Raw genomic sequence first — 22,432 nt, 5'->3', positions numbered from 1 at the left:
GGGTTTCCGAGACGGACTCTTTTCAGGCCAAGAAAGCCTCTTCTTTCTCCTGCAGAGCGGCTGGTGATGCTGAACTGCTGCCCAAGCAGCCTAGTGGGTAATGTAACCCACAACGCGACTGCACCCCTTCTAGCCCCCAACAAAGCAGCATGAGCTTTTTATGTGAGCAGGAGCATTTTTATTGCAAACAGTGAGGCGTCTCCCAGCAGCCTAGATATCAGGGTGCCGTTGCCTTGTGCTTGGCCGGGTTGTGAGACCAGGCCCTGGCCCTGCGCACACAGCGGGAGGCGCACTGTGGACCGGAGGCAGACAGCCCAGACCTCTAGCCCTGGGTGCTGGCCCCCAGGGGCAGTTTGCTGAGCCTGCGCTGCTCCTGGAAGCGGATGAGATCATCTCGCTGGTTTACCACGTCCACCAGCTTCTGCAGGATCTGCTTCTCAGCCTGCTGCTCGGCCGCCGTCTTCATGGTTTCTGAAGGAACCAGAGGAAGCAGAGACAACCCAATCCTGGCATTGGCCTCTGTATTCTGGGCTTGTGTCCCCGTCAGTCAAATGGGGTCTGTTAACACACGTGGTTTCCAGCCTGACTTAGCAGTCCCTTTGGGGAAGGAAACACGAGTGCCCGATGGTGCAGCTCTGGGGCAGTTGAAGGGTGAGGTGGGGGCCTTGGCACGCCATCCTCCGGGGTCCCCTGAACTGGTCTGGGTATACCAGCCCTCTCTGGGACCATGAGGCTCACGCAACATGCCTTCCCCTCCTGACGTCCCGCCTACCTTCCCGGTTTATGTAGCCTCGCAGTTCCTGGTCCAGCTGCCTCTGTTTATCCTCCAAGTCCAGCTCCTGTGCCCTGTGGGGGTTGGGAGACAGATGAGGCACAGCTTCCAGGGAACCCCAGGTCCTGGCTGGGGCCTAGCTCACTGCCAGCACACCCTGCCTCTTACTTGATCATGAGCTCAGCCTCTTCCTCCACGAGTCGGTCTTTCTTCTGAACGAGTTGCAGCAGCTGTTCTAGCCATAGCTTCTTCTGCTGTTCGGGGGAGCCTGATAGGAAGGGAGACGTAGTCGTCAGGAGGTCTCCAGCCTAGGGCTCCGGAGAGAGCCCAGGGATAGAGGAGCATTATGGGTATGAGGCCTGTCCAACTGCTATGGTTGGCAGGATGGGTGGGGGTGGTGCATGGGGCACACAGTGCTAGGAGTTGGGGTGCACAGGGGTGGTATCTGAGCTTGTCCTCATTTTCACTCACTGCTCTGGCGCCTCAAGGCCTGCTCCAGATTCCTGCCCTCCTCCTCCAGCTGCCTCAGAGAAACCTCGATCTCATTCTGTCGCCGCTGGATGGCCTGAAGGATACAAGACAGGGCTGCACATGCCGCACCAAGGGGGCTTGGACCCCCAGTGTGGGAACTCACAACTTCCAGGAACTACTGGGGCTCACCTGGGCGGTGCAGAACCTCTTCATCTCCTCCTCCTTGGCACGGCGCAGCAGGGTGCGGCGCCACGTTGGATACTTGTTCAGGGTGCCTGAGTTCTTGGCAAACATCAGCAAGGCCTGAGACAGGGCCAGACCAGTCAGCGGTGGGCAGGACTGACCCCCCTCCTGGGGGATGGGGCCCGCGGAAGCCTCATTTGGGAGGGACAGAAAAGACTGGACTGGACGTGGAGTGCCTTCTAGTAAGGCGGAGGTTCAGAGACAGGAAGGAGGCAGACTCGGAGATGAGGACAACAATCCAAGAGCAGGATGCAGAAGAGCGTGGTGTCGATTTCCAGGGGACGGAGGCGTCTGGTGGAGGCCAGGCTTCTTCCCACTCACCTGCTCCGTGGCCTCATCCAGCTCAGCATCTTCCTGCTCCTCCTCTTCCTCTTCACTGGAGAGGGAGCTCTCCCCTCCCTCCCCCTCCAAGTCCTCAAGAGCTGAGCTAGGGGGCCCTGCAGAGAAGAGAAACATGGCCTGGACTTCCCATGCCAACTCCTTCCGTCCCCCCCAGGACTCCCTGAGCAGGACCTATCACAGCACCCCAGACCTGGGTCAGCACACATCTGTGAGCAGAGGCAGGCAGATAGTTACCTGGAGGTCCCTGGACTGGCACTCCCCAGCCTACAAAGCTGCCCTCCAGGGCCTGGCGAGCCAAGGCTGAGCAGCTGCGGGGGGGCTTGGGAGGGGGCTCCATGTCCGGGTCCGGGGTAAGACTGAGGGAGGACAACCGCTGGCGCTCTGGGCTGGAGAGGCGGATCAGCCGGCGGGTGGGCTGGCTAGGGCTCCCAGCAGGACCTGTCCCCTCCTGGGGGACTGTGGGCAAGGAGGGGGCTGATGGCAGGCTGCCACCTGGGGTGGCTAGCTCCTGGAAAAGCCATATGATCTGGTCAGTGAGGGGCCACAGCCTCCCCATTTAGAGTGCTCCACATTTCCTGCTTCCCCAGCAGTGCCCACCCGCGTTCCGGATGTTGGAGACACACTGATGAATCGGACAGACCAGAATCCCTGCCCTCACGGAGTTTACAAAGTGCAAGGCTGTAGACATTCACACCCCTACATCCTGCGTCCACCCAACACATCCACCACCTTACCGGGCTCTCGGGGCCTCTGCTGTCCTCTTGGTGGCCTGTCGGGGGCAGGTGCTGGAGGCAGTAGTAGTGTCCTGATGAAGGGGGGGAGGGGGAGGGAGGCATGAGACAGACAGAGGCAGGTGTGAGGTGAAAGAGGGAGCGGGGCTCTGGATTTGCAGGTGCATTTCTGCCAACCTCCGTTTTGGTTCCTTTAAACCAAAAAGCTCATTGCCACCACCAGGTCAATTCTGACTCAGGGAAACCTTCGGGAGAAAGGAGGCTGTTGTGGTAGTTAACAAAATCTGTTGTCAACTTGAGACTGTTAAGAGTGCTTCCACTGCCACTGGACCCACAAGACTTTTCACCCATTAGCCTGTGATCTTCCTGCATTTGGCGTCATTGCATATGTTGTGTGAGTCTGAAGAGGAATTTATATGGTATCGGACATATGGGCTAATATCAGACATGGACTTGATCTGGACTGGGCTGAGATTTTTTTCTTAATGTACAATTGCTCTTTGATATAAAGCTGGATTTGCTTCTCCAGTCTACCCCGACTCATACAGCTGTCTACTCCTGTAAAGAGTTCCAGGCTCGGAAAGCCCCAGGTGGAGTTCTCTCTGTCCTCTAGGGCTGCTGGGAGTTGGCACTGACCCAATGGTGGTGAGTTTGGTTTGGTTTTGAGAAAAGAGATTAGGATTCTTTGAATTTCAAGACTATACAGCTTTATGGGCAGGGAAGCTCATCTCTCCTCTGAGGAGCTGCTTGTGGGTTTGAACTGCCAACCTTGTGGTTAGCAGACCAACAGTTTGATCCACTGTCCCACCAGGGCGCCCCCCTAGGTTCTCAGAATTCCCTCATTTGGGACCTTGGAGGAGACAGAAAGGACTCTGAAGTCATGGGTAAAAATGTCCATCTTGAACCTCTTTCTGCCTCCTGCCCAGAACCCTGGGTCCCCTCCACCCTGGACCTCCAGATAGTGGTGTCAGCCCCAAGTCCCTCTGGAGGCCTCTCAGGCCCACTCACCGTCTCCTGGGTGCTGCTCATAGCCCCCTGGCCACAACGTGTCCTCACAGGTGTGGCAGCGGAAACAGCTCCGGTGGAAGAAGCGGCCGTTGACACCCAGACGTTCCAAGAGATAGAGCCGCTCCCCACAGAGTGCACACAGGGCCTCCGCCCCAGCCTGCACCCCAGACACCAAGTAAGCTGGATGGACCCTGGGCCAGGTGCCACATTCCCCCTCAACACGCCCTGCCTGAGCCAACCCAGGTCTCCACTGGCTGGCCGACTCTCACCTCTGGACGTTGGGGTGGCGGCGTCAGGGGTACACCGGGCTCTGGGACAGGTGGCTGTTCCGTACTTGGAGTCTCAGCCTCTGCCTGAGAGCGAGTACGTGCTCAGGCCAGGAGGGTGGTGATGGGGTGAGTGGGGCAGGAGTGCACAGATGGAAGGGCAGGAACAGGAGCGGGAGGGGAGTGGCAGGGCAGTGGGAGGGTTAAAGGTCAAGGGCAGGGAGCATGAGGAAGAAGATACTAAGTCAAAAGGACAGAACAGGGGGCAGAGGCCACGTAGCTCCTGCTCGAATTTACCTCCAGGCAACGTTTCTTGTCACCAGAATCCTCCCCATTTTCCTGCAAGAAGCCCTTGCCCCTGAGCACAGGGCTCTGAGCTCCCAGCCCCCTTCCTCCATTCTGCATGGCCTCCCACCCCCACCCCTCCCCGCCCTCCACTGGGCATGCCTGCTGGCTCCAACCTTGCTCTCTCCCCACCTGGGCCCGGGTCCGTTGTAGGGTCCTCTGCATTTTGCCCAGGAACAGGACAGCGCTGGAGGTCCCCACAGGGCCTTGGCTGACAGGGCCTGCATGGACGAGAGTAGGTTGTCACGGGGAAGGAGGCCGATACTGCCCTGTGTGCAGATGCCACCATCCTGCCTCCCAGGTGGGCTCTCAGAAGGCACCCTCAACCTCTCTTCCCCAGGTCACCTGGGCTGGGGGGCTTGTCCTTGAAGGCGCTGTGGAAGTAGCTGAGGTAGGCAATGAGGCCCAGCGGGTCACTCCCCGCCACCATCGCCTCAGCCGACATCACCGGCGTGATGCCCAGTTCCTGCTCTGCCATCTTCAGAGCCCACGAGGTTGCTTCCAGAGCTCCCGCCCCCTGCAGGTCGGAAGGCTCCCTGTGGGCACAGGGCAAAGATGGTGAAGACAAGGTCTGTCACCACTGGGGGGAGTGGAGTGGTGGGGAGACAGGACCAGCAGGGGGAGTGGGGGGGGTTCTGAGTTTCCCCCTCTGCTACCGCCCACCCATTGGTAGCTGCTCTGCCCTCAGGAGGGAGGGGGACACCGTGTATTCACAAAGGTCACTCCTATCTGGTTGGGTGTGACTCTCACAAGGGGGCAAGAATTCCCTCTCTAGGGAGGGAAGTGTGGGCCCGAGGCTTATTAGGAACCAGTAGAGCTGGGACCTCAGTGGGCATGCCACCTCCCACCAACAACCTGGCTCCATTCCTCACTGCCTAAGGCAGAGCGTCGGGGACAGGAAAGGGAGAGAGGGTGGGGGTTAGAGAACGGGCCTACCCCTGTCTGAGCCTGGACTCACCTCAGGGTGGGCTGCAGCCGGTGTACCAGGGCACACAGCGCTAGTCCGTTCGCCCAGGAGGAAGACAGGTCGGTGACGCAGACACCTGGGTACCCAGCGGTCTGCGCCTGGCACCAGCGTAGCAGCGCCTCCTGGGTGCCTGTGCCAGAGAGAGAGAGAGAGAGAGAGAGAGAGAGAGAGAGAGAGAGAGAGAGAGAGAGAGAGAGAGAAGGCACTGCTGTGTCCCAGCCCCACTGCACCGGGAGACAGTATGGAGGGGTGGGGTTCTCCACAGGCAGGGTGGGTGCAGTCTGAGGTGGCGCCTTCGCCATGCCAACTTCCTCATTTTAAACCACCCCTTGTTGGAATAAAGTGGGACACCTGGAGAGCAGCAGGCTGTGGGTCAAGAGGGTCTGGGAGGCCCAGAGGCCTGCCCTGCTGCCCTCCCCCCCCACCCCAGGGTGCTGGCACATGGGTGAGGTGCCCTGTGGAGTAGGGGCGGCTCACCGGTGCCCAGCCTTCCCGAGTCGGTCTTGTCATTCCTCTGCGCAGGCTCCTTAGCCGCCAGGTCATACAGCTCCCGCACCTAAGGCCTTGAGTCAGGCTGACCGTGCCCCCACCTCAACCCGTGGAGGAGGGGTCTGCCCAAGAGGGGCGAGCCTGCAGGGAAGTCCAGGGTGGATGGGGTCTGACCTGTTTGGGGGTCACAGCCCGGAGGTTCAAGTTGGGGTAGCGGGTGGCTGGGTCCAGCCCATACTGGTCCACGTTGCGGTGCATGTTCTCTGGGGTGGTCTGCGACAGGAGCTGGTACAGGCTCTCACTGGGGGAGGGGGCAGATGGGAAGACAGCCATCAGCCCCCACCCCTCAAGACTGCCAGTCCCTTTCCCCACCCACTCCCAGTACCCTCAGGCCTTACCGCTCAGCCAAGACCTCCAGGGGCTCCGCGCCTTCGGCCCACCGCTTCACCATCCAGGCTGCATCAAAGGCAGCCAGGAAGCCCCTGGCCACTCCAGTGCCCAGGGGCCAGAAGGGCTGCAGGGTCAGAGGGACAGTCAAAAGCTCCGTGCAGAAGACCCCCAAGCCTAGATGGCCCCAAGGTCAGGTTAGAGGGGCTTCCCCCCCCCCCCATACACACACACCAGGCAGTTTCTCACTTCCACATGGAAGCCTCCCTCCTCCCTCAAGAAGCAGGCCTTCAGACCCTGCCTCCTCCGCACCGGAAGGTGTCCCTGGGTGGCACACACATCTACCATGCTTGACTGCTAACTGAGAGGCTGGACGTTCAAGTCCATCATTGGAAGCAAACCCACTGCCATAGAGTTGATTCCAACTCACAGCGACCCTACAGGACAGGGTGGAACTGCCCCTGTGAGCTGGTTGCCAAGACTCTTAAGTCTTTACAGTGGTGTACATCTTTACGGGGGTTCTGAACTGCCAACCTTCTGGTTAGCAGCCCAGCATGTAACCCACTACGCCAGCAGGGCTTGGAAGAAAGACCTGGCAGTTTCCCTCTAAGAAATCAATGCTGGGGATTCCCACACTGCACAGATCCACTCCGAAACACATGTGGCCACCATGAGTCAGAAGGGACTTGATGGCGCTCCTGGGTAACGTCCCCTCATTCTTCCTAGTAGGAAACTTCCTCCTCCCACCTGGAGATGCTTGTACCCCCTTAGTGGAAGTCCTTGTTTTTCCAAGCAGCAGGAGACTCCCCCCTCCCCCCCAGTCAGGGCCCCCGGGTGCCCTCACCTCCACCAGGCAGTCCCCGACCAGTTCCAGCAGCAGGCGGGCACCCTGCTTCTCCTGCACACGCGCAGCGCTCTCGGCCCGCATCATGGTTGTGAAGTCAAAGGCAGAAACATCCGGCCGCCCGTGAGCATCCTGGGCAAAATCCAGCTTCCCCAGCTTGCCATGGGTGGCGAAGTCAGCAGCAGCCCGGACAAAGCGCTGCAGAGCCTCGGGATCCACATTGGCACTGTCCAGGAGCTGAACCGTCTCCGAGTAGTCCTACGTGACCAACAGGTAAGATCCAGTGGGGGACCAACAGCCAGTCCCATCCCAGGCTGCACAGACTGAGACTCAGAGGAGAGAAGGGGCCACAGGGCAATGGAAGGCAAAGTGGGGGGACCTAATCTTAAAGGTCCTACCTTACCCTGCTATTGAGGGCCCCAGGTCCTGCCCCGCCACGGAGGCCAGTCATACACTTGCTTTGGACAAAAGAAAGGAGCTTCTCAGAGCCTCAGGTACCTCGCCATTTCAAGCAACGGGGCCTCTCTCTCATGTCCTCCTGAGTGAGTGGGGAAAGTCCTACATCGCTCCCCATGTGGAGCAGGCACAGGACGGGCAGTTAGGGAATTCTCTCTGCAGTCACTTGCTGCTCCTCATACACCAGGTGCCACTCAGGACCCTGGGTATTGGCCGTAAGAAAGACAAACCAAAGCCCTGGTCCTCGGGGAGCTTACACCAGTAGTCCTGAAGTCCTGGGCCGGGAAGAGTGGGAACAGCAGACACAGGACAACTTCTCCTAGCCCTTGTAGCGCTCTGTAAATCTGCCATCACTTAGAAAGGGCTAAGCCACCTCCCACTGGAAACGGAAGCCTTGCCCACAGCCACCTTCCCTTGCTGCACCCAGACTTCCAAATCTTCCAAAAGGTTTACGTCTTCTCTTGCACGAAAGGTGACGCTAATGAGGACAACACACATCCCTTCTGACCCATGTGCAAATCCCACTCAGAGACACTGTGAGGGAGCGACCTCAGCCTGCCTGCACAATGGTCATAGAAGGCAGTTAGCTCTGAATATGGCCCCCGTGACCATGGGAACCTCGGGGGTCCGTGGAGCTGAAGGAAAGGTGGGGCAGCGGCAGGAGAGGATGAGGTCACTCCCTACCCCATCTTGGCCTCTTCCTCCCAGAACCCCACCATCCCGTCCCTCCCTGCCTGGGCCCGGGCCCCACCTGGCGCAGCACCCCCAGTCGCAGCAGGCACTGCTTCTTAGCTGTCATCACGAAATAGTGGGTGTCGTCCTTGTAGTACACAATATTCTCCAGATCAATGCCTGGGGATGAGGATGGAGAAGGACATGTGTGTGTGTCTCACCTCTCCCCAAACCCCCAGGCTGGCCTGACCTGACAGCAGGGACCTGAGTGCAGATGGCAGTGAGCAGGCTCCTGGGCACACAAAGGACCATCTGTCTCAGGGTGAGGGCAAGGGCAGCAGCTGGGAGACCTGGACCTCACAGTCCCATGCTGTGTATGGCAGCCTGGGCTCACAAAAATGGGTGTGCACCCCTAAGGGGGCAGGGCAGTGTGTAGCCATGGTAAACACGGGGCATCCTCTTGAAGTGCCACTTGGGCTGTGGAGCTCTGTGGTTTTCTATTAAAGCCCTTCCGATAAAGGAGTCCAGAGGAAAGGGACAGGATGGAGTGGGAAGAATCAAGCTGAGTCTTGCACGTGCACTCCAAGAGAGATTTTCAGGCTGGGTCATGCAGGTTGGACCAGTGAGCTGTCCTTGCCGAATCTCCTGGGGCATAGGCTCTCCCCCACTCACTGCCAAGCCACACAGGTGGGAGGGTGTGAGATTCTTGGACAAAGGCCACCACAGGGAGCAAGTGGAGGGAGCCAGCCCACAGGCAGGCCAAAGGAGGGGCCCCACCTGTGGTTTTGAGCAGGCTCTGGAAGAATTTCTGGTTGTAGATCTTAGCCACGCCACTGATCTCCTGCACCTGTGTCTCCTCCACCGTGCGCCCATTCACAAAGTTGGCTGTGATGCCAATGGCCAGCTTGCCTCTCATTTCCCAAACTGTGAAGCCTGGGGGCAGGGTGGGGGGTGAAGGGGGTTGTTGTTGAGGGTGGGTGGTGGCCGAAGGACAAGGGGTAAAAAAACCAAAACCCAACCCTGTTGCTGGTGAGTCAGTTCTGCCTCGCGACTCTCTGCCACGTGGTAACCCTGTGTGTTACAGAGTAGAACCGCTCCATGTGGTTTTCTCAGCTGCACTGTTTACCAAAACAGATGGCCGGGCCACTGGGTGAGTTTGAACCATAAGCCTTTATAAGTTAGTTGGCATAGATACCTTCTAGTTGGTTCAAGCCCATAGTGACCCTATGAACAACAGAATGAGACGCTGCCCGCTCCTGCCCCATCCGCACAGCTGTTATGTCAGCACCTGTTGTGGCTGACACTGTCAAGTTGCAAACCGTTTGCACCACAGATGAGGGGTGTAACAGCCTAGAAAACCCACGGGAGTCACTCACCTTCAGGGATGAATTTACCTCCAGCAGCGGAGATGAGGACATCGAATTCATAGTTGGCCAGTTGGGCCGGGGGATTGGGCTGGAAATGGGCACGCCAGCCACTCCCTAGGGCAGAAGGTGTGAGAGGCAGAAGTGTGAAAGCCTGAAACTCGCCCCCCCACACACACACCCGACACTCCCAGGACAAGGCAGTGAGATCATTAACATAAACACGTAAAGGTCTTGAGGGTTTAGAAAGCAGTCGCACATCATCTATCGAGTTAACCTTCACAGCAGCCACAGAAGGGAGGGAAGAAAATGTTATCCCCATTTTACAGATGCGCAAACTGAGGCTGAGTGGATCTCCCAAAGTTACCTTATTAGAAAGGTAGACAAGGTTGACTCCCAACCCTGGCCTGTTTCTTTCACAGACAAGATCTCCCTGGGGGATAATGGTTTCTGGGAACGGAGGAATACTTACCCTTTTGGGGAGGGGGCTGGAGGCGGCTGAATGCGACACCCCAGTGAATTTCCACGCCCAGAAGTAAGGCCAGCTTCAGCAGTAGCAGCTGCAGCTGCCGGATGCCTGGAAGGGAGGAGGCCATCAGGAACAGGGGCAGCCTCCAAGGGCCCCAGTGTGAGCCCTAAGGGTCACTTGGTTGAAGTCACTCTTGCCCACATTGCCTCTTGACTGGCCCAGTAGCCTCCCGCCCTCACAGCCTCTCCCACCCACTTCAGGCCACCATGTGGTGCTCACTGATGTGGTCTAAGGTGCCCGTGCAGAAGCGCCCATAGAACTTCTTAGCACCAAGTGCCCGCAGGTCATGGATGGTGAAGGGCCAGAGGTGGAGCACGTTGTGCCGGGAGAACTTGGTGCGTTTTTCTACCAGGACCACTCGGGCCCCCAGCAGTGCCAGCTCCACAGCAGTCCGAAGCCCACAAGGTCCAGCGCCCACCACTAGGCACTGTGAACACAGAGGGCAAAGAGGCCCCTCAAATGCTGTCCCTCCTCCTTTACGCTCCCCCACTTCTGTTCCCCCTCCTGGGGACCCACCTTGGTGCTGGCACAGGCCCGGCCCTGCTGGTACACAGACTGGCCTGCACGCTTGTCCAGCTTGGCCCACAGGGACTTGGCACTCCAGTAGTTCAGCTGGGCCTTGATCTTGTGGTACTGGGCCAACCCCCCGCCGGCCTCTACCCCCAGAGTCTCACATAGCCCCTGGAAGCTGCTCAGCACATCCTGGCACAGCTGGGCCTGCAGGAAGCTCTCAAAGTAGGCATGTGCTGGGTTTGGGGTGGTGGCCATTGTCCTGGAAGCCCCTGGGGGGAGTACCTCCCAGGGAAGGGAGCAGCTGTCACAGAGGGTGTGGCTGCTGGAGAGGAGAGAAAGGGAGGTTGCAGAAAGGGTGTGTGTTTGGGTTCCCTATCTGATTGACTCTGTTCCTCCCTACACGCCCCCCCCTCAAGAATCTTCAAAGACAGCTGCAGTCACAGCACTCAGAATGAAATTTGCCAAATTTGGAAATGAAAAATCAGCAGTCCTGGGCATTGAGGGCACTCGGATGCCCAAAGAGCCTCCAGTTCTCAGTCCAATGCACTGCGTGCCCTGGAGCCCAGGGGGCAGGAGTTCATAGCTTGCCTTCTGGAGGCCAGGGGTGCAGGCATTTTTCAAACGTGGGGTGGCCACGGTGTCATGCTCAGGTGGAGACCCGCCCCCCTCCCCCCAGCTGCTAGACACACACTGTCCCGCCTCACCCCAGGCCCTTCTCTCCCAGTGCTGCTCATGGCATGCACAAGGGTGTCCCGTGCTGGGCAGCTCTCCTCTGGGCACTCGCTCGACAGCTAAGGGCATGGGGCGGGGCGGGGCGGGGCGGGGGAGTGGCGGTGGGGGTCTCTAGCTACTGCATATCTCCACTTCCTACCTCTAAAACTACCTCGTTGGGAGGATGTTGCGACTAACCGGGTGACAGAGGCCTGGGTCTATTTCTGACTCACTGTGGTCAAAGGCACTTCCCCTGGCAGCTTGCCGCTGCTGCTTCTGCGGGCGGGTTGGGGTGCAGGAGCTGGTTCCCCACCCAGCCTCCTCCCACCCCAGTCGACGCCCCGCCCCGTCTCCATCCCCATCCCCATCCCCAAGGGAGCTCTGGCACGCTCTCCCAGGAATCTGTGCAAGACAAGACCGCCTTTGTCCCCCCAACCCCACGCTGCAGACGCCCCTCCTCCCAACAACTGGAGGGGATCAGAGAGGTTCTCATGCTGGGCCCCGGGGGGATCAGAATGTACAGATAAGTTGTCAGGGTGGTGGGGGACGGTGAGCGACTGGGTCAGGTCTGGGAGGACACCGTCCTCACCCCCAACACCCAGACCCTCAGGTCCTAACTGGAAGGGCTCTAAAGTCACCCACTGGGTGTCACCTGGACCAGGGTAGACCCGACCTCCGAAAAAGCGAAGATCTCCCTTAGGGTGGGGCTGGAATCGTGGAAGGAGGAAGACCTCTGGTCAAGAGCTCGGATGGGGCGACCCAGCCTGGCTACCGCCACGACAAAGCATGTGCGAGGCGCGGGAGGAGGCTCCGTGCTCAGCGGTCCCGGAGGATGGAGAGGGAGCTGGACCGCTGGAGGCGGGGCGGGACCCACGCTCGGGGCAGTCAAGTCTGGAGCAGGGCTACGTGGGGACCCACCGGGCCGCACGGCCCAGGCGGGGATCGCACTCCCCCGAAGTGGTCCTGCTCCCCAGCCCCAGCCCCGGCGGGCAGGGGTCACACAGCTGGCGCAGCTGGCCGACTTACCGGGCGCCGCGGGAGCCGGGAGGGGTCGCTTCCTGCCTAGTCCGGGGACTGGGGGCGGAGAAAGGGGAGGCGGCGGCGGCAGCGAGGGCGCGTCCCGCCCGGGGTCCGGCGGGCGGGGGCTTGGAGGCGCGGGGAGCACGGCGGGCCGGACCTGTAAAAGCTCCTCCGGGGCGTCTCAAGACCGGTGAGCCCGGCTGGGGACATCCCTGAGCCCGCCTACGCCTGCAGGGTGGTGTCCGAGGGCGTGGCGCTGCAGGCACTCAGCTGTGCCTGGGGGCCGGGGACCCGGGTCCCGCCCCGTGACTCCGAGGAGCCGGGGGCCTGGCTTGCCAGGCGGGACAGGGGCGGGGGCGGGGCAGTGCCCCGGACTCTTTCTCAGCTCTGTGACTGGTTCTTCTCCCGCAGGCGGGGCCCTGCGAAGCCCTCCAGAGCTGGCATGTCCAAGGGTGGCGCCGGAAGGTCTGTGCCCGCCTCACTTCTCCCACGGCCCTGATGCCATTCTACCGATCTGCCCACTCGGCCACAGATCTGCCTCTAGACGCGAGCAAGTGCGGGATGATTTTTTCTTGGGGAAATGAACGTTTGTTTAGGGGAGGTGCTAATTTCCCGACGTTTAAGAATGCTTAAAGTGAGACTCCCTCCTCCCCATCTCCCAAACAACTATCAGAACTTAAAAAGTCTTGCAGGACCTTGGGGATCAACTTCCTCAGCTTCATTCCGATAAAGCCACGGCACCGAACATGCAATATTATTCAACTAGTTGAAATGAGCAAGGCATCACGCCCCATTTATTTGGCATCTACCACGAGTGTAAACTTAATCTCGATGCTCACAGTAGTCTTTTTGTTGAAAGGGAAACCGAGGCCCACAGCGATTCTGGGATCTGTACAAGTTACACAGCATGTGGCAGTTAGGGCCTGGGCCTCCATGACCCCGTGTTGAAATGCCTGGCATTATACAGTCGCCTTCGTGATTAGGTGAGGTGGCACAGTTACACAGGGAACATTAACAAAACCAGGAAACAAATGAGATGCTTCTGTCCCCGAGACCCAGGACTGGAGAGAGCTAGGCGCTCCATAGTTCCTCCCTCCTCCTTCTCACTCTACATTGCGACCCACACACCCCTCCCAGCTTGCGCTGAGTAGCAGGCAGGGGGAAACCCTCACTCCATGCCAGAATCAGTCAGGGCACCCTCAGGAAACTAGGTCAGCTTCCCAGCTGGGCCGGGTTAAGGTCTGGAACAGGATGCCTCATCTTTGGCCTGAAGTGAATTTGCTGAACGCCAGGCACACCCGTATTTGAAAACACACTGTAAAAATGTTCTAAAGTCCACTATGAATGCATAATCAGCCAAGCCACCTCATTTCCCTTTCATGAGCAAATTACAACCAGCTGACCTGGCGTTTGCAGAGGTCCAGCTGGGTCTGGCCATGACGAGTGAAGCAGCCAGTCAAGGCTTCCAACCAAGTTCCCTTTGACCCGCTGCTGAGAACGTGGCTTTCTACCCATACAGATTCAGTCGGTGGGGGTGGGGGTGAATACAAATTGGAAGTAGGTGGTGGAATCCCTTAGAAACCCTAAGCCCAACCAGACAATCTGGCTCCCTAAATGACAAATGGTAAAAAACTGACTTCAAGAAAGATCACAGGACCAGGGTGTGATCATCAGAGCAGAGAAACTCCAGACTTCATGCTCATTAAAGATGTACGCTGCAGCCTAAAGCAAGGTCATTAAAGATACAGAGCAGGGTCAAATAGATTGGTCCAGAACCCAACTCTGGTCAGATTCTTGCTTGGTTTGACCTTGGAAAATCACTGCCTGTCAGTCATCTTCATGACTCAGCCTCCACGGCCATTTCCACTCTAAAATCCAATCGTTCGGTGCTGGTGATCCAAGGAAGGTTCAGTTGGGAAGAGCAAACGGAATTCCACTTACTAGAACTCTTTACAAAATGACCTTAAGGTGAAAATGATACATTATTCATCTCAAGGCAGCCCGCTCCTTCATTAGGGTCTTCTTTGCATGTGGTCCCCTTTTTGTGTGTCTATAGAACAAAACACTGGCACTGTCATATTTGGGCCACTCCAGTTGGATCCAAGATGTGGCCAATACGTGAGAAGTCAGCCTTAAAAGGGTTCACAGTCTAATGGGTTTGCAAACAACTCTGCCAGCATTGGCTTTCTTTAAGAACCTGAGTCATTAGGCCAGGCTTCCCTTTGCTCTCACTCCTGCTGGGTCTGTCTTCCTGCAATTCCATCCTTACCTTCCAACCGCTCATCTCTGGGCCTGAAGCCAGAAACGAGGCCTCTAGCACTCCAACTGCCTGTCTAACCCAACCTGCAGCATGGCCCTGTAGCTGTGCGTCAGTGAACTCAATCAAGACAATGGTCCTGCGCTGAGGATGCCGTATGACTAGCCAAGTAGGGTTTTCCTGGTATGACAATAATAAAAACGGGGCCCACAGTCTACAGAAGCTGTGCCAGGATAGCTTGATGGAGATTAAACTCGCTGATATCTAGTCGGTGCTGATTCAGTGACCCCCTGTGGGTTTCCGTGACTGTAACTGTTCCTGGGAGTAGAAAGCCCAGTCTTTCTCCCTAAGAGCTGCTGGTGATTTTGAACTGCTGACCCTGTGGATCACAACCCAACTAGTAACCACTAGTGAGTGACATGTAGGCTGAATTCTGACAGCTGAACAGACATTAGTCAGAAAGTAGGGGTGGATGGGGTGGGCGGAAATCTTTCAAGGAGAAACCACCTGGCTAAAAGTCCTGAGGCCAGGAAACTGGGTGTGTTTGGGGAACCACCTGCAGGCTGTGGTGGACTGGAAGTGAGCATGGGGAAGAAGGGCCCCAGGGGAAGCAGGATTGGGCACGGTATGCTAAGTCTAATGGGAAAAGGATCTTAAGCAGAAGTGACTACATTTGCATAATGAGAATACAAACCTATTCATTTTACAAGCTACTCAGTGATCAGGGATTGCTGTTGAGCAGAAAGTGGCTGGGTCCAGAAAGGTGGTGGGGCGGGGGCCTTAGCAGGAGTCCAGGTATGAGGCCACATCGCCCCTCAGGATGGGAGAAGCAGAGGGATTTAAAATCCATCTTGAGGTGAACCTGGCATAGCTTGGTGATGGGGGAGGGTGTGTGTATGTGCGTGTGCACGTTTGAAACCACACCAGCGCTGTGGGAGAAAGTTGGGGCAGTCTGTTTCTGCAGATTACAGCCCTGGAAACTCTCTGGGGCAGGTCCACCCTGTCCTTGAGTCAGGAGCAACTCATGGGCAGTAAGTCTGGTTTGGGCTTTGATCTGTGTGCTGCTTTTTACTTATGTACCTTACCCAGAAGTCCAAGTGGAATGATATCATAACCTTCAAGATAACACAAGAACTTTAGAATGTTATCCTCTGAGAGGTTATACAAGTTACAAATGCAAATACATTCAGGATCAGTTGAAACTTTTTTTCCTGGCGTTTTTTATGAGAATGCTTATGTGCTACAAACTCTAAAATTATTGGGAAAATCTGCCCAGAAGACATTTCATCCTAAAGTTTCCCACGAGGGCTAGGTTCTACAAATGTGGATGGTTTTGTTCTGAATTCTAATAGCCTAAGGACATTTCACTTTAACTTTTCATTAAATCAAGTGAAAAGCAACGTGAGCTAAAACACCAAAGCCAAGCTATACTTTTCGAAAATCTTATTCAAATTCACATTTGCTCCAGTGTTAGATATTAAGACATTAAGAGTTAAAAAATAATAAACAGTTACCATAAAATGGTGGGTTGAAGCTTCCTGCCACAAAAGATGCCACTCTTTCTGAGATGGGGGCGTGGCCAAGCCTAGATTTGATTTTAATGCCCCAGTGGCATGGTGGCTAAGCAATGGGTTGTGATCCTCAAGGCCGGGAGTTGGAAACCACCAGGCAGTCCGCGGGACAAAGAGAGGGCTTTCTACTCCGGTAAACAATCTCGGAAACTCTCAGGGGCAGTTCTACCGACCCTGCTGCTTAGGGTCACTGACTCAATGACAGTGTTTATTTTGGTTTGGTTTTGAGTATGCAGGAGCCACATGGGATTGCAGATCCATCAACACGCTCACTTCGTGGGAATGGGGCTGTAGAAAATGGAGCTTTTAGGGGAACCTTGTGAGGGGTTTGGGGAGGACGACTCAGGTCTGCCTCTGCCCCTCTGCTTGTCTCAGGCTGTGAGACTTTAACGTTCTGCTCAGCTCGGGCCAGGAAGACTTTTTCAAATCCTCCCCGAGACAGACACTAATTCTTGCCTCGGTATTTTTTTTTTTTTAATGTTTCCTCAGCATTTATTTTACTTCTTTTTTGGGAGACTATAAGAAAGAGGAAAATCAGGATCCCGCTGGAGTCTGAAGTGTATAGTGCAAAAAATAGTACAAGGATGAGATAATAGTCAGATTAAATGGAAGACATCCAGGATTATTTTTTCTACTCATTTCTACACTCTCATTGAACTGTTGGGTTTAAGTGCCTAGCACAGGTATTCAATAAATGCTAGGGTTTATTTTTTATCAGGGTTCCACATGCGCTAGGTTATTTTTAAAAACACCAACCTTTCTCTTCCAGAGAATGAAGCTTACCTAGAAAGCTAAGTCACTAATTTGGGTAATGCTGTTGGCTTTCCCTAACCTCTGACTCCACTATGCTAGTAAGGGCTGAGAGTTGAGTTTCCTTGGGGTCTAGTCAGCTTGTCCAGGTAGATTCTACATGGAAGGTTGTGAGTTGCAACTCTAGTGCACAGTCCTCCCTTTTTGGCGATGATAATTGTAGGGAAAGAAGCGTACACGCATGCCTATCTCACGGGCTGTTTTCAGGATCTCAATGTCTTGGAAATCCACATCATTCACAGCTAAGACTTGGTCTCCTTCCTGAAGTCCTGCTTGATGTGCATCAGAGTCAGGAATCACCTTGGAGATGAAGATGCCTAGCTGGGATGCCTTTCCTCCTCTGATGTTAAATCCCAGCTGAGCTCCAGGCTTCTTCAATGTGATAATTCGAGGCAAGAACTGGGTCAGCTCATTGTTGTAATCTGGGTGGTATACCCTCTCATGAGGAGGGATCCACGCTGGCGGATTCTCATAGGCAGGCAGGAAAACCACCGGGTAGTTATCATAAGGTATCCGGCTGTCCATTTCTGGCAACGCCCAGCTCCCCGTGACTCGGCCCACGCCAGCGGCGGCCCTCCCAGTCGCCACTCCGGCAGGCCCCCCGCGAGCCTTGCCTCGGTATTAAAGAGAATTGACCTTTCTCTTTTTAAACCACCAGTTGCTATAATAAACATTTTCTTTGTTTATTTTTGGCATTGGCTTATTGTTGTGTTTTATTTTGTTGCTTGGTTTGCTCTGTCTTGCTTTTGTGCATGTTATTATCTCCACAGGTCTGTCTAAATAAGATAGGCTGGATGAACAATCTGGAGGAGAAAACAACGGGACCAACAGTTCCAGAGACATGGGAGAAGAGGAAGTGGGGGAAAAGGTAGTGGTGTTAACAACCCCAGGGACAAGGAAACAAGTGATCCAAATCGGTGATAAGGAGGGTGTAGGAGGCCTGGTAGGATGTGACCAAGGGTAATGTAACCAAGAAAAATTGCTGAAACCCAGGTGGGGGCTGAGCATGATAGTGGAACAGGACGAAAGTCAAGGGAAATAGAGGAAAGAGCTGGGAGGTAAAGGGCATTTATAGAGTTCTAGATAAAGGCATGCACATATGCAAATATATTTATATATGAGGATGGGGAAATAGATCTATGTGCATATATTTATATATTTAGTATTAAGGTAGCAGAAGGACATTGGGCCTCCACTCAAGTAGTCCCTCAATGCAAGAATACTTTCTTCTAGTAAATTGTCAATGTATGATGCTTACCTTCCCGACACAACCACTGAAGACAAAGCAGGTTAATAAGCAAATGTGAAGAAAGCTGATGGTGCCCGGCTATCAAAAGATATAGCACCTGAGGTCTTAAAAGCTTGAAGGTAAACAAGTGGCCATTTAGCTGAGAAGCAACAAAGCCCATATGGAAGAAGCACACCAGCTTGTGCGATCATAAGGTGTCGAAGGGATCAGGTATTAGGCATCAGAAGAAAAAATCTTATTGTGAATGAGGTGGGGAGTGTGGAGTGGAGACCCAAAGTCCGTTTGTAGGCCACTGGACACCCCCTTACAGAAGGGTCTCGGGGAGAAGAGCCAATCAGGGTGCAATGTAGCAACGATGAAACATACGACTTTCCTCTAGTTCCTAAATGCTTCTTCTTCCCCACTGTCATGATCCCAATTCTACCTTGCAAGTCTGGCTAGACCAGAGGATGTACACTGGTACAGATTGGAACTGGAAACACAGGGAATCCAGGGCAGATGATCCCTTCAGGACCAGGGGTGTGAGCGGCAATACTGGGAGGGTGGGTTGGAAAGGGGGAACTGATTACAAGGATCTACATGTGACCTCCTCCCTGGGGACGGACAACAGAAAAGTGGGTGAAGGGAGATGTCAGACAGGGTATGATATGACAAAATAATAATGTATAAATTATCAAGGGTTCGAGGGAAGGGTGAGCAGGGAGGGGGGAGAAAAAATGAGCTGATGCCAGGGGCTTAGGTGGAGAGCAAATGTTTTGAGAATGATGAGGGCAAGGAATGTAAAAATGTGCTTTACACAATTGATGCATGTATGGATTGTGATAAGAGTTGTTTTGAGCCCATAATAAAATGATTAAAAAGAAACATTTATCACGGTTGGTTTTCCTTTTTTCTAGTGATAGTCCTAGGCGGTAGGAGTCAGCTACTAATTACTCAAGTGGAGAAGAATGGGCAAGGTTAACATTATTCCAAAACGGCAGAAAAGAGTGGTCTTTGCCTCTCACCAGCATCCAATCCAAGTCCCAAGGTCAGGGAAGTTTCGTCCTGACCCCTGCTCAGTCTTGTTGCTGTCTTTCTACACGTTGCTTGCACAGAGTATCATTTTGTCAGACTCCCTGTGAGCTAAGAGGGTCCCTGGCTAATGTTATCTCAATATGTTCAAGCCCCTACATTTTATGTTGAGAAAAATTAAAAAGTGGTTTGTGTGCTTGCTTAAAAGTTCTCTTTGTGTGATGCTTAAGGTGAGAATGCAACACACACACACACTGCAGCACTAATCAGCCCGTGCTGCTTAATCACGTGTAAAGAACATGACAGCAAGATACGACTTCCCCTTCCCCTCTCAGAGCATTCCTTGTATCTGCTCTTTACAAAAGGAACACCAGCGTTTGTTTCTAAGGGTCATTTCTCCAAACCGATTTACAAGAGCCCAACAAAACAAAGGATCCTAATATTTATTTTCTTACTTTCCCTTAAATTTTGATTGTGAACTCTTATTCAGGACTCCGGGAAAGAGGTGCAGAGGGCCAGCTCAGCTCTTCCTAGGAAATGTGCCTTAAACCTTTGATCCTGTGATCCCAGGCTGACAGCAGAGGGGGGCTGAGGGACTTGTACTCTGCTGATTCCATTCACACAGGGGCATCACCCGCTGGGCCAGTGATGGCCTTCCTGCTGTTCTGCCAGCAGTTCCTGGTTTGGTTCTGGTTGGGAAAACTGCCGTGAAAAGGGGTAGTCTGGAGGTTCTCAATTCCACTCTTAGGGTCCTGTCACGGTCCCCAAACCTGACTCACCGTCATCAAGTCAATTCCAACTGATAGTGACCCTATAGGATGGAGTAGAACTGCCCATTTTAGCTTCCAAGACTGAATTTACAGGGGTAGATAACCTCATCTCTCTCAGAGCAGCTGGTGGGTTAAACCTCTGACCATGTGGTTAGCACTACTGCCACTAGAGTTCCTTTCTTACTAAAGCTGCCCCAACACTGCAGAAGCTCAATGGGGCGCTTGGCTTCTTTCAGTTTTTAAGAATTCAGTTATTTAAACTTGAAAGCTGTGGATGTCAACTTACTGCATTCTTTTAAAAGCAAGGGAGGAAATCTAACAGGTATAAACTTACAATGCTTTCAATCAGAAGTTAGAAATACGGGCTCTCTTAGCTCAGAGCCCTGGCAGCATTGTGGGTATGTTGGGATGCAATCCAGGTCAGCAGTTCAAACCCACTGGCTGCTCTGCAAGAGAAAGGTGAGGCTTCCTACTCCTGCATAGCCTTGGAAACCCACTGGGGCAGTTCTACGTTGCCCTGTAGGCTCGCTGTGTGTCCACTCGAGGGCAGGGCGTTTGGAAGCCGTCTCGTTTCAGTGTCGCTACATACCGGTACTTCATAGTCAATTTCAGTTAAGCCCAAGTCAATCTTAGTCCAACCAGTCCTATTACATCAAGCTCACCACCCATAAAAACTCCAGCTTACTTTCAAGACCAGTGCCAGGAAGCCCTTCTGGTGGCAGTAGCATGGTGGAATCACTTGCTCCTCTGTCCATCCTAGCTCTGCCACGTCCTGTGACCCTGGGAGAGTGATGTCATCTCTTTGGGCCTCAATGTACTCATCTGGAAGATAGGTGAACTTGCTTGCCTCATCGGAATGCCATGAAGATTAGGATAAAGGCACTTCACATGGACTCCAGGTGTGTTCCTGACACTGCTCCTCTCTGGGTGGTAGTCATGGTCTGAGGTGACTCAAGTCCCCAAACACCAGGTGCTGTATACGTCCTGTTTTTGTGTACCACGACAGGAAAAGGCTTGAGAATGCAGGGGCAGTGAATTATCTAATGTGGTTCTTCTAGCCAAAGTCTCTTTAACTCCCATTAAACGACCTTTTCCTACATGAGTCTAGTAAGAAGGTGGAGGGATATGCTGAGAAGATTCACGCATAATTCCTTCGAATGCCACCCTACTGTTGTGGCGTAAAAATGAAGCCCTTGAAAAGCAGGAGGGATCTCATTACCAGCAAGAGCCAGGTAATGGAGCGTGGGAGCAAGTCCTGGAGACTGAGGTTCCTGTGCAGTGAGTGAGCTTCCGGGTCCAGGAGACAGATGTCAGAGAACAGAGCATGAGGCAGAGCGTGGACTTCCTAGCCCACGGGACAAAGAAAGCCGAGCGGTTCTGTGCAGGATGCTGGCTCGTGGGGTGGTGCGTGCCTTGGGACGCTTAATTCAGGGAACTGGGTTTGCTGACCTATGGAGTTTAAGCCGAATGCCTTCGAGTTCAAGATTACAATGGAGCAATATACGCATTTGGGCATTTATTAGCCGACCTGAAAGAATTTTGGAACATGTCCTGATAAACAACTGTATCCCGAGCATTTCTCAGTTTCCTTCATAAATCCTATAATTGTGAATTTGCCTGAGCTCTGTGTCACCACTGCAATGGCTATTAGAACCTAGAGCGATACCACAGGACACTAAAGACACTACTTACCTCGCGAGCAGCACTCAGGTCTTAGCCTACAGCTCTTGGCAATGCTTCTGCTGTGCTTAGTGTCTTCGGACATCGCAGATGGTGTTGTTACTTCCACTTACGAAAACCTAGTCAAGAATCTCATTTTATTCCTCAGGAGCAGCTACCCAGTTTCTCGTGGTATCTCTAACACAAGACACAACTGAGGCAGAGGCCGAAAGAAGAGATGTTAAGAAAGGGGAATGAGCACGTATTTTGATGGTAGCAGCTCAAGTCATCCCAATGCTAGCCCCTTCCTGCAAGGAAAACCAAAGGAATTCATCAGCAAAAGGGCCAGGGTGCATTTCAGTAGCTAGAAAGCATAATGACTCTTACCATTTTCCCAAGAAGTGCACTTTGTACTTATGCACTCGTGAAAACAATCGGAGTTGTATGCATTTAGTGGGAAATGAGTTGTGAGATACTCATCATCCAGAACTCTGCCAGAAGACATTTTTTTATGACCGAGACAGGCCATCAAGCTAGCAATGGCTCTCTCGGAATATGGCTAGTGCCAGGGAGGAATGGAGTTTTAATTTTATTTAGACGGCAATTTACAAAATTGATTTTTATTACAATTACCGAAGAAAATTTTAAGTATGTTTGGAACTACTTGAATATGTGAAACTAGGTTTTTAGTTTATGAAATTTCGTAAAGTTTATGAAACTGATGTATAGGATCAGGTATATTGGGTGAACCTTACAGCCACAGGGATCGGCAGTAAGCATAAAATACACACCAACATTTGAAGATGTCATATGACAACAAGGAGAATGTAAAGCCTTTCATGAGTATATTTTCATGTTGATTACATGTTGACATCATTTTGTAAATGGTGGGTTAAGTCACAACACATTAACATTAATTTCACTCGTTTACTCTGTGTGTTTGATGTGGCTGTGAGAAAATTAAAATGACGTATG

At 53.8% G+C, this 22,432-nt stretch overlaps 1 protein-coding gene and 1 pseudogene across 2 annotated transcripts; both read right to left on the bottom strand.

Annotated features, from left to right (window-relative positions):
- Window positions 1-155: 155 nt before the first annotated feature.
- MICAL1 (microtubule associated monooxygenase, calponin and LIM domain containing 1) lies at window positions 156-12,475 on the bottom strand. 2 transcript variants are annotated; one of them, XM_075554685.1, is made up of 25 exons: window positions 12,137-12,473; window positions 10,403-10,721; window positions 10,106-10,313; window positions 9,830-9,934; window positions 9,370-9,474; window positions 8,771-8,926; window positions 8,073-8,173; window positions 6,866-7,123; window positions 6,033-6,148; window positions 5,809-5,935; window positions 5,623-5,701; window positions 5,137-5,275; window positions 4,524-4,714; window positions 4,311-4,399; window positions 4,131-4,172; window positions 3,837-3,920; window positions 3,568-3,724; window positions 2,563-2,633; window positions 2,063-2,336; window positions 1,808-1,923; window positions 1,433-1,546; window positions 1,244-1,337; window positions 941-1,040; window positions 773-846; window positions 156-471 (listed from the first exon to the last, which is right to left on the bottom strand). In XM_075554685.1, exons 2-25 carry the CDS (start codon window positions 10,652-10,654, stop codon window positions 323-325), a joined length of 3,201 nt encoding a protein of 1,066 aa, XP_075410800.1. In that variant the 5' UTR covers window positions 10,655-10,721; window positions 12,137-12,473; the 3' UTR covers window positions 156-322. The 2 variants fall into 2 exon arrangements, with proteins under 2 accessions (XP_075410800.1, XP_075410801.1); XM_075554686.1 differs by lacking the exon at window positions 4,131-4,172 and having other exon boundaries at window positions 12,137-12,475.
- Window positions 12,476-16,393: 3,918 nt separating this feature from the next.
- LOC142452779 (PDZ domain-containing protein 11 pseudogene) lies at window positions 16,394-17,293 on the bottom strand (annotated as a pseudogene).
- Between the last annotated feature and the right edge of the window lie 5,139 nt (window positions 17,294-22,432).

The sequence above is a fragment of the Tenrec ecaudatus genome, chromosome 7 (genome assembly GCF_050624435.1).
Source record: "Tenrec ecaudatus isolate mTenEca1 chromosome 7, mTenEca1.hap1, whole genome shotgun sequence".
In the NCBI taxonomy this organism is placed as follows: domain Eukaryota; kingdom Metazoa; phylum Chordata; class Mammalia; order Afrosoricida; family Tenrecidae; genus Tenrec; species Tenrec ecaudatus.
Note: the sequence above shows the minus strand (reverse complement) of the source record. Positions and strands in the feature narration are given on the sequence as shown.

What these genes read in the sequence shown, in the direction of transcription:
- MICAL1 (XM_075554685.1), bottom strand. Translation starts at nt 10,654, where the DNA reads ATGGCCACCACCCCAAACCCAGCACATGCCTACTTTGAGAGCTTCCTG. An exon ending in GGGCACCTTAGACCACATCA is followed by an intron (nt 9,935 to 10,105) that starts GTGAGCACCACA and finishes CCTCCCTTCCAG; the next exon opens with GCATCCGGCAGCTGCAGCTG. An exon ending in GGGCTGTGACCCCCAAACAG is followed by an intron (nt 5,702 to 5,808) that starts GTCAGACCCCAT and finishes TCAAGGCCTTAG; the next exon opens with GTGCGGGAGCTGTATGACCT.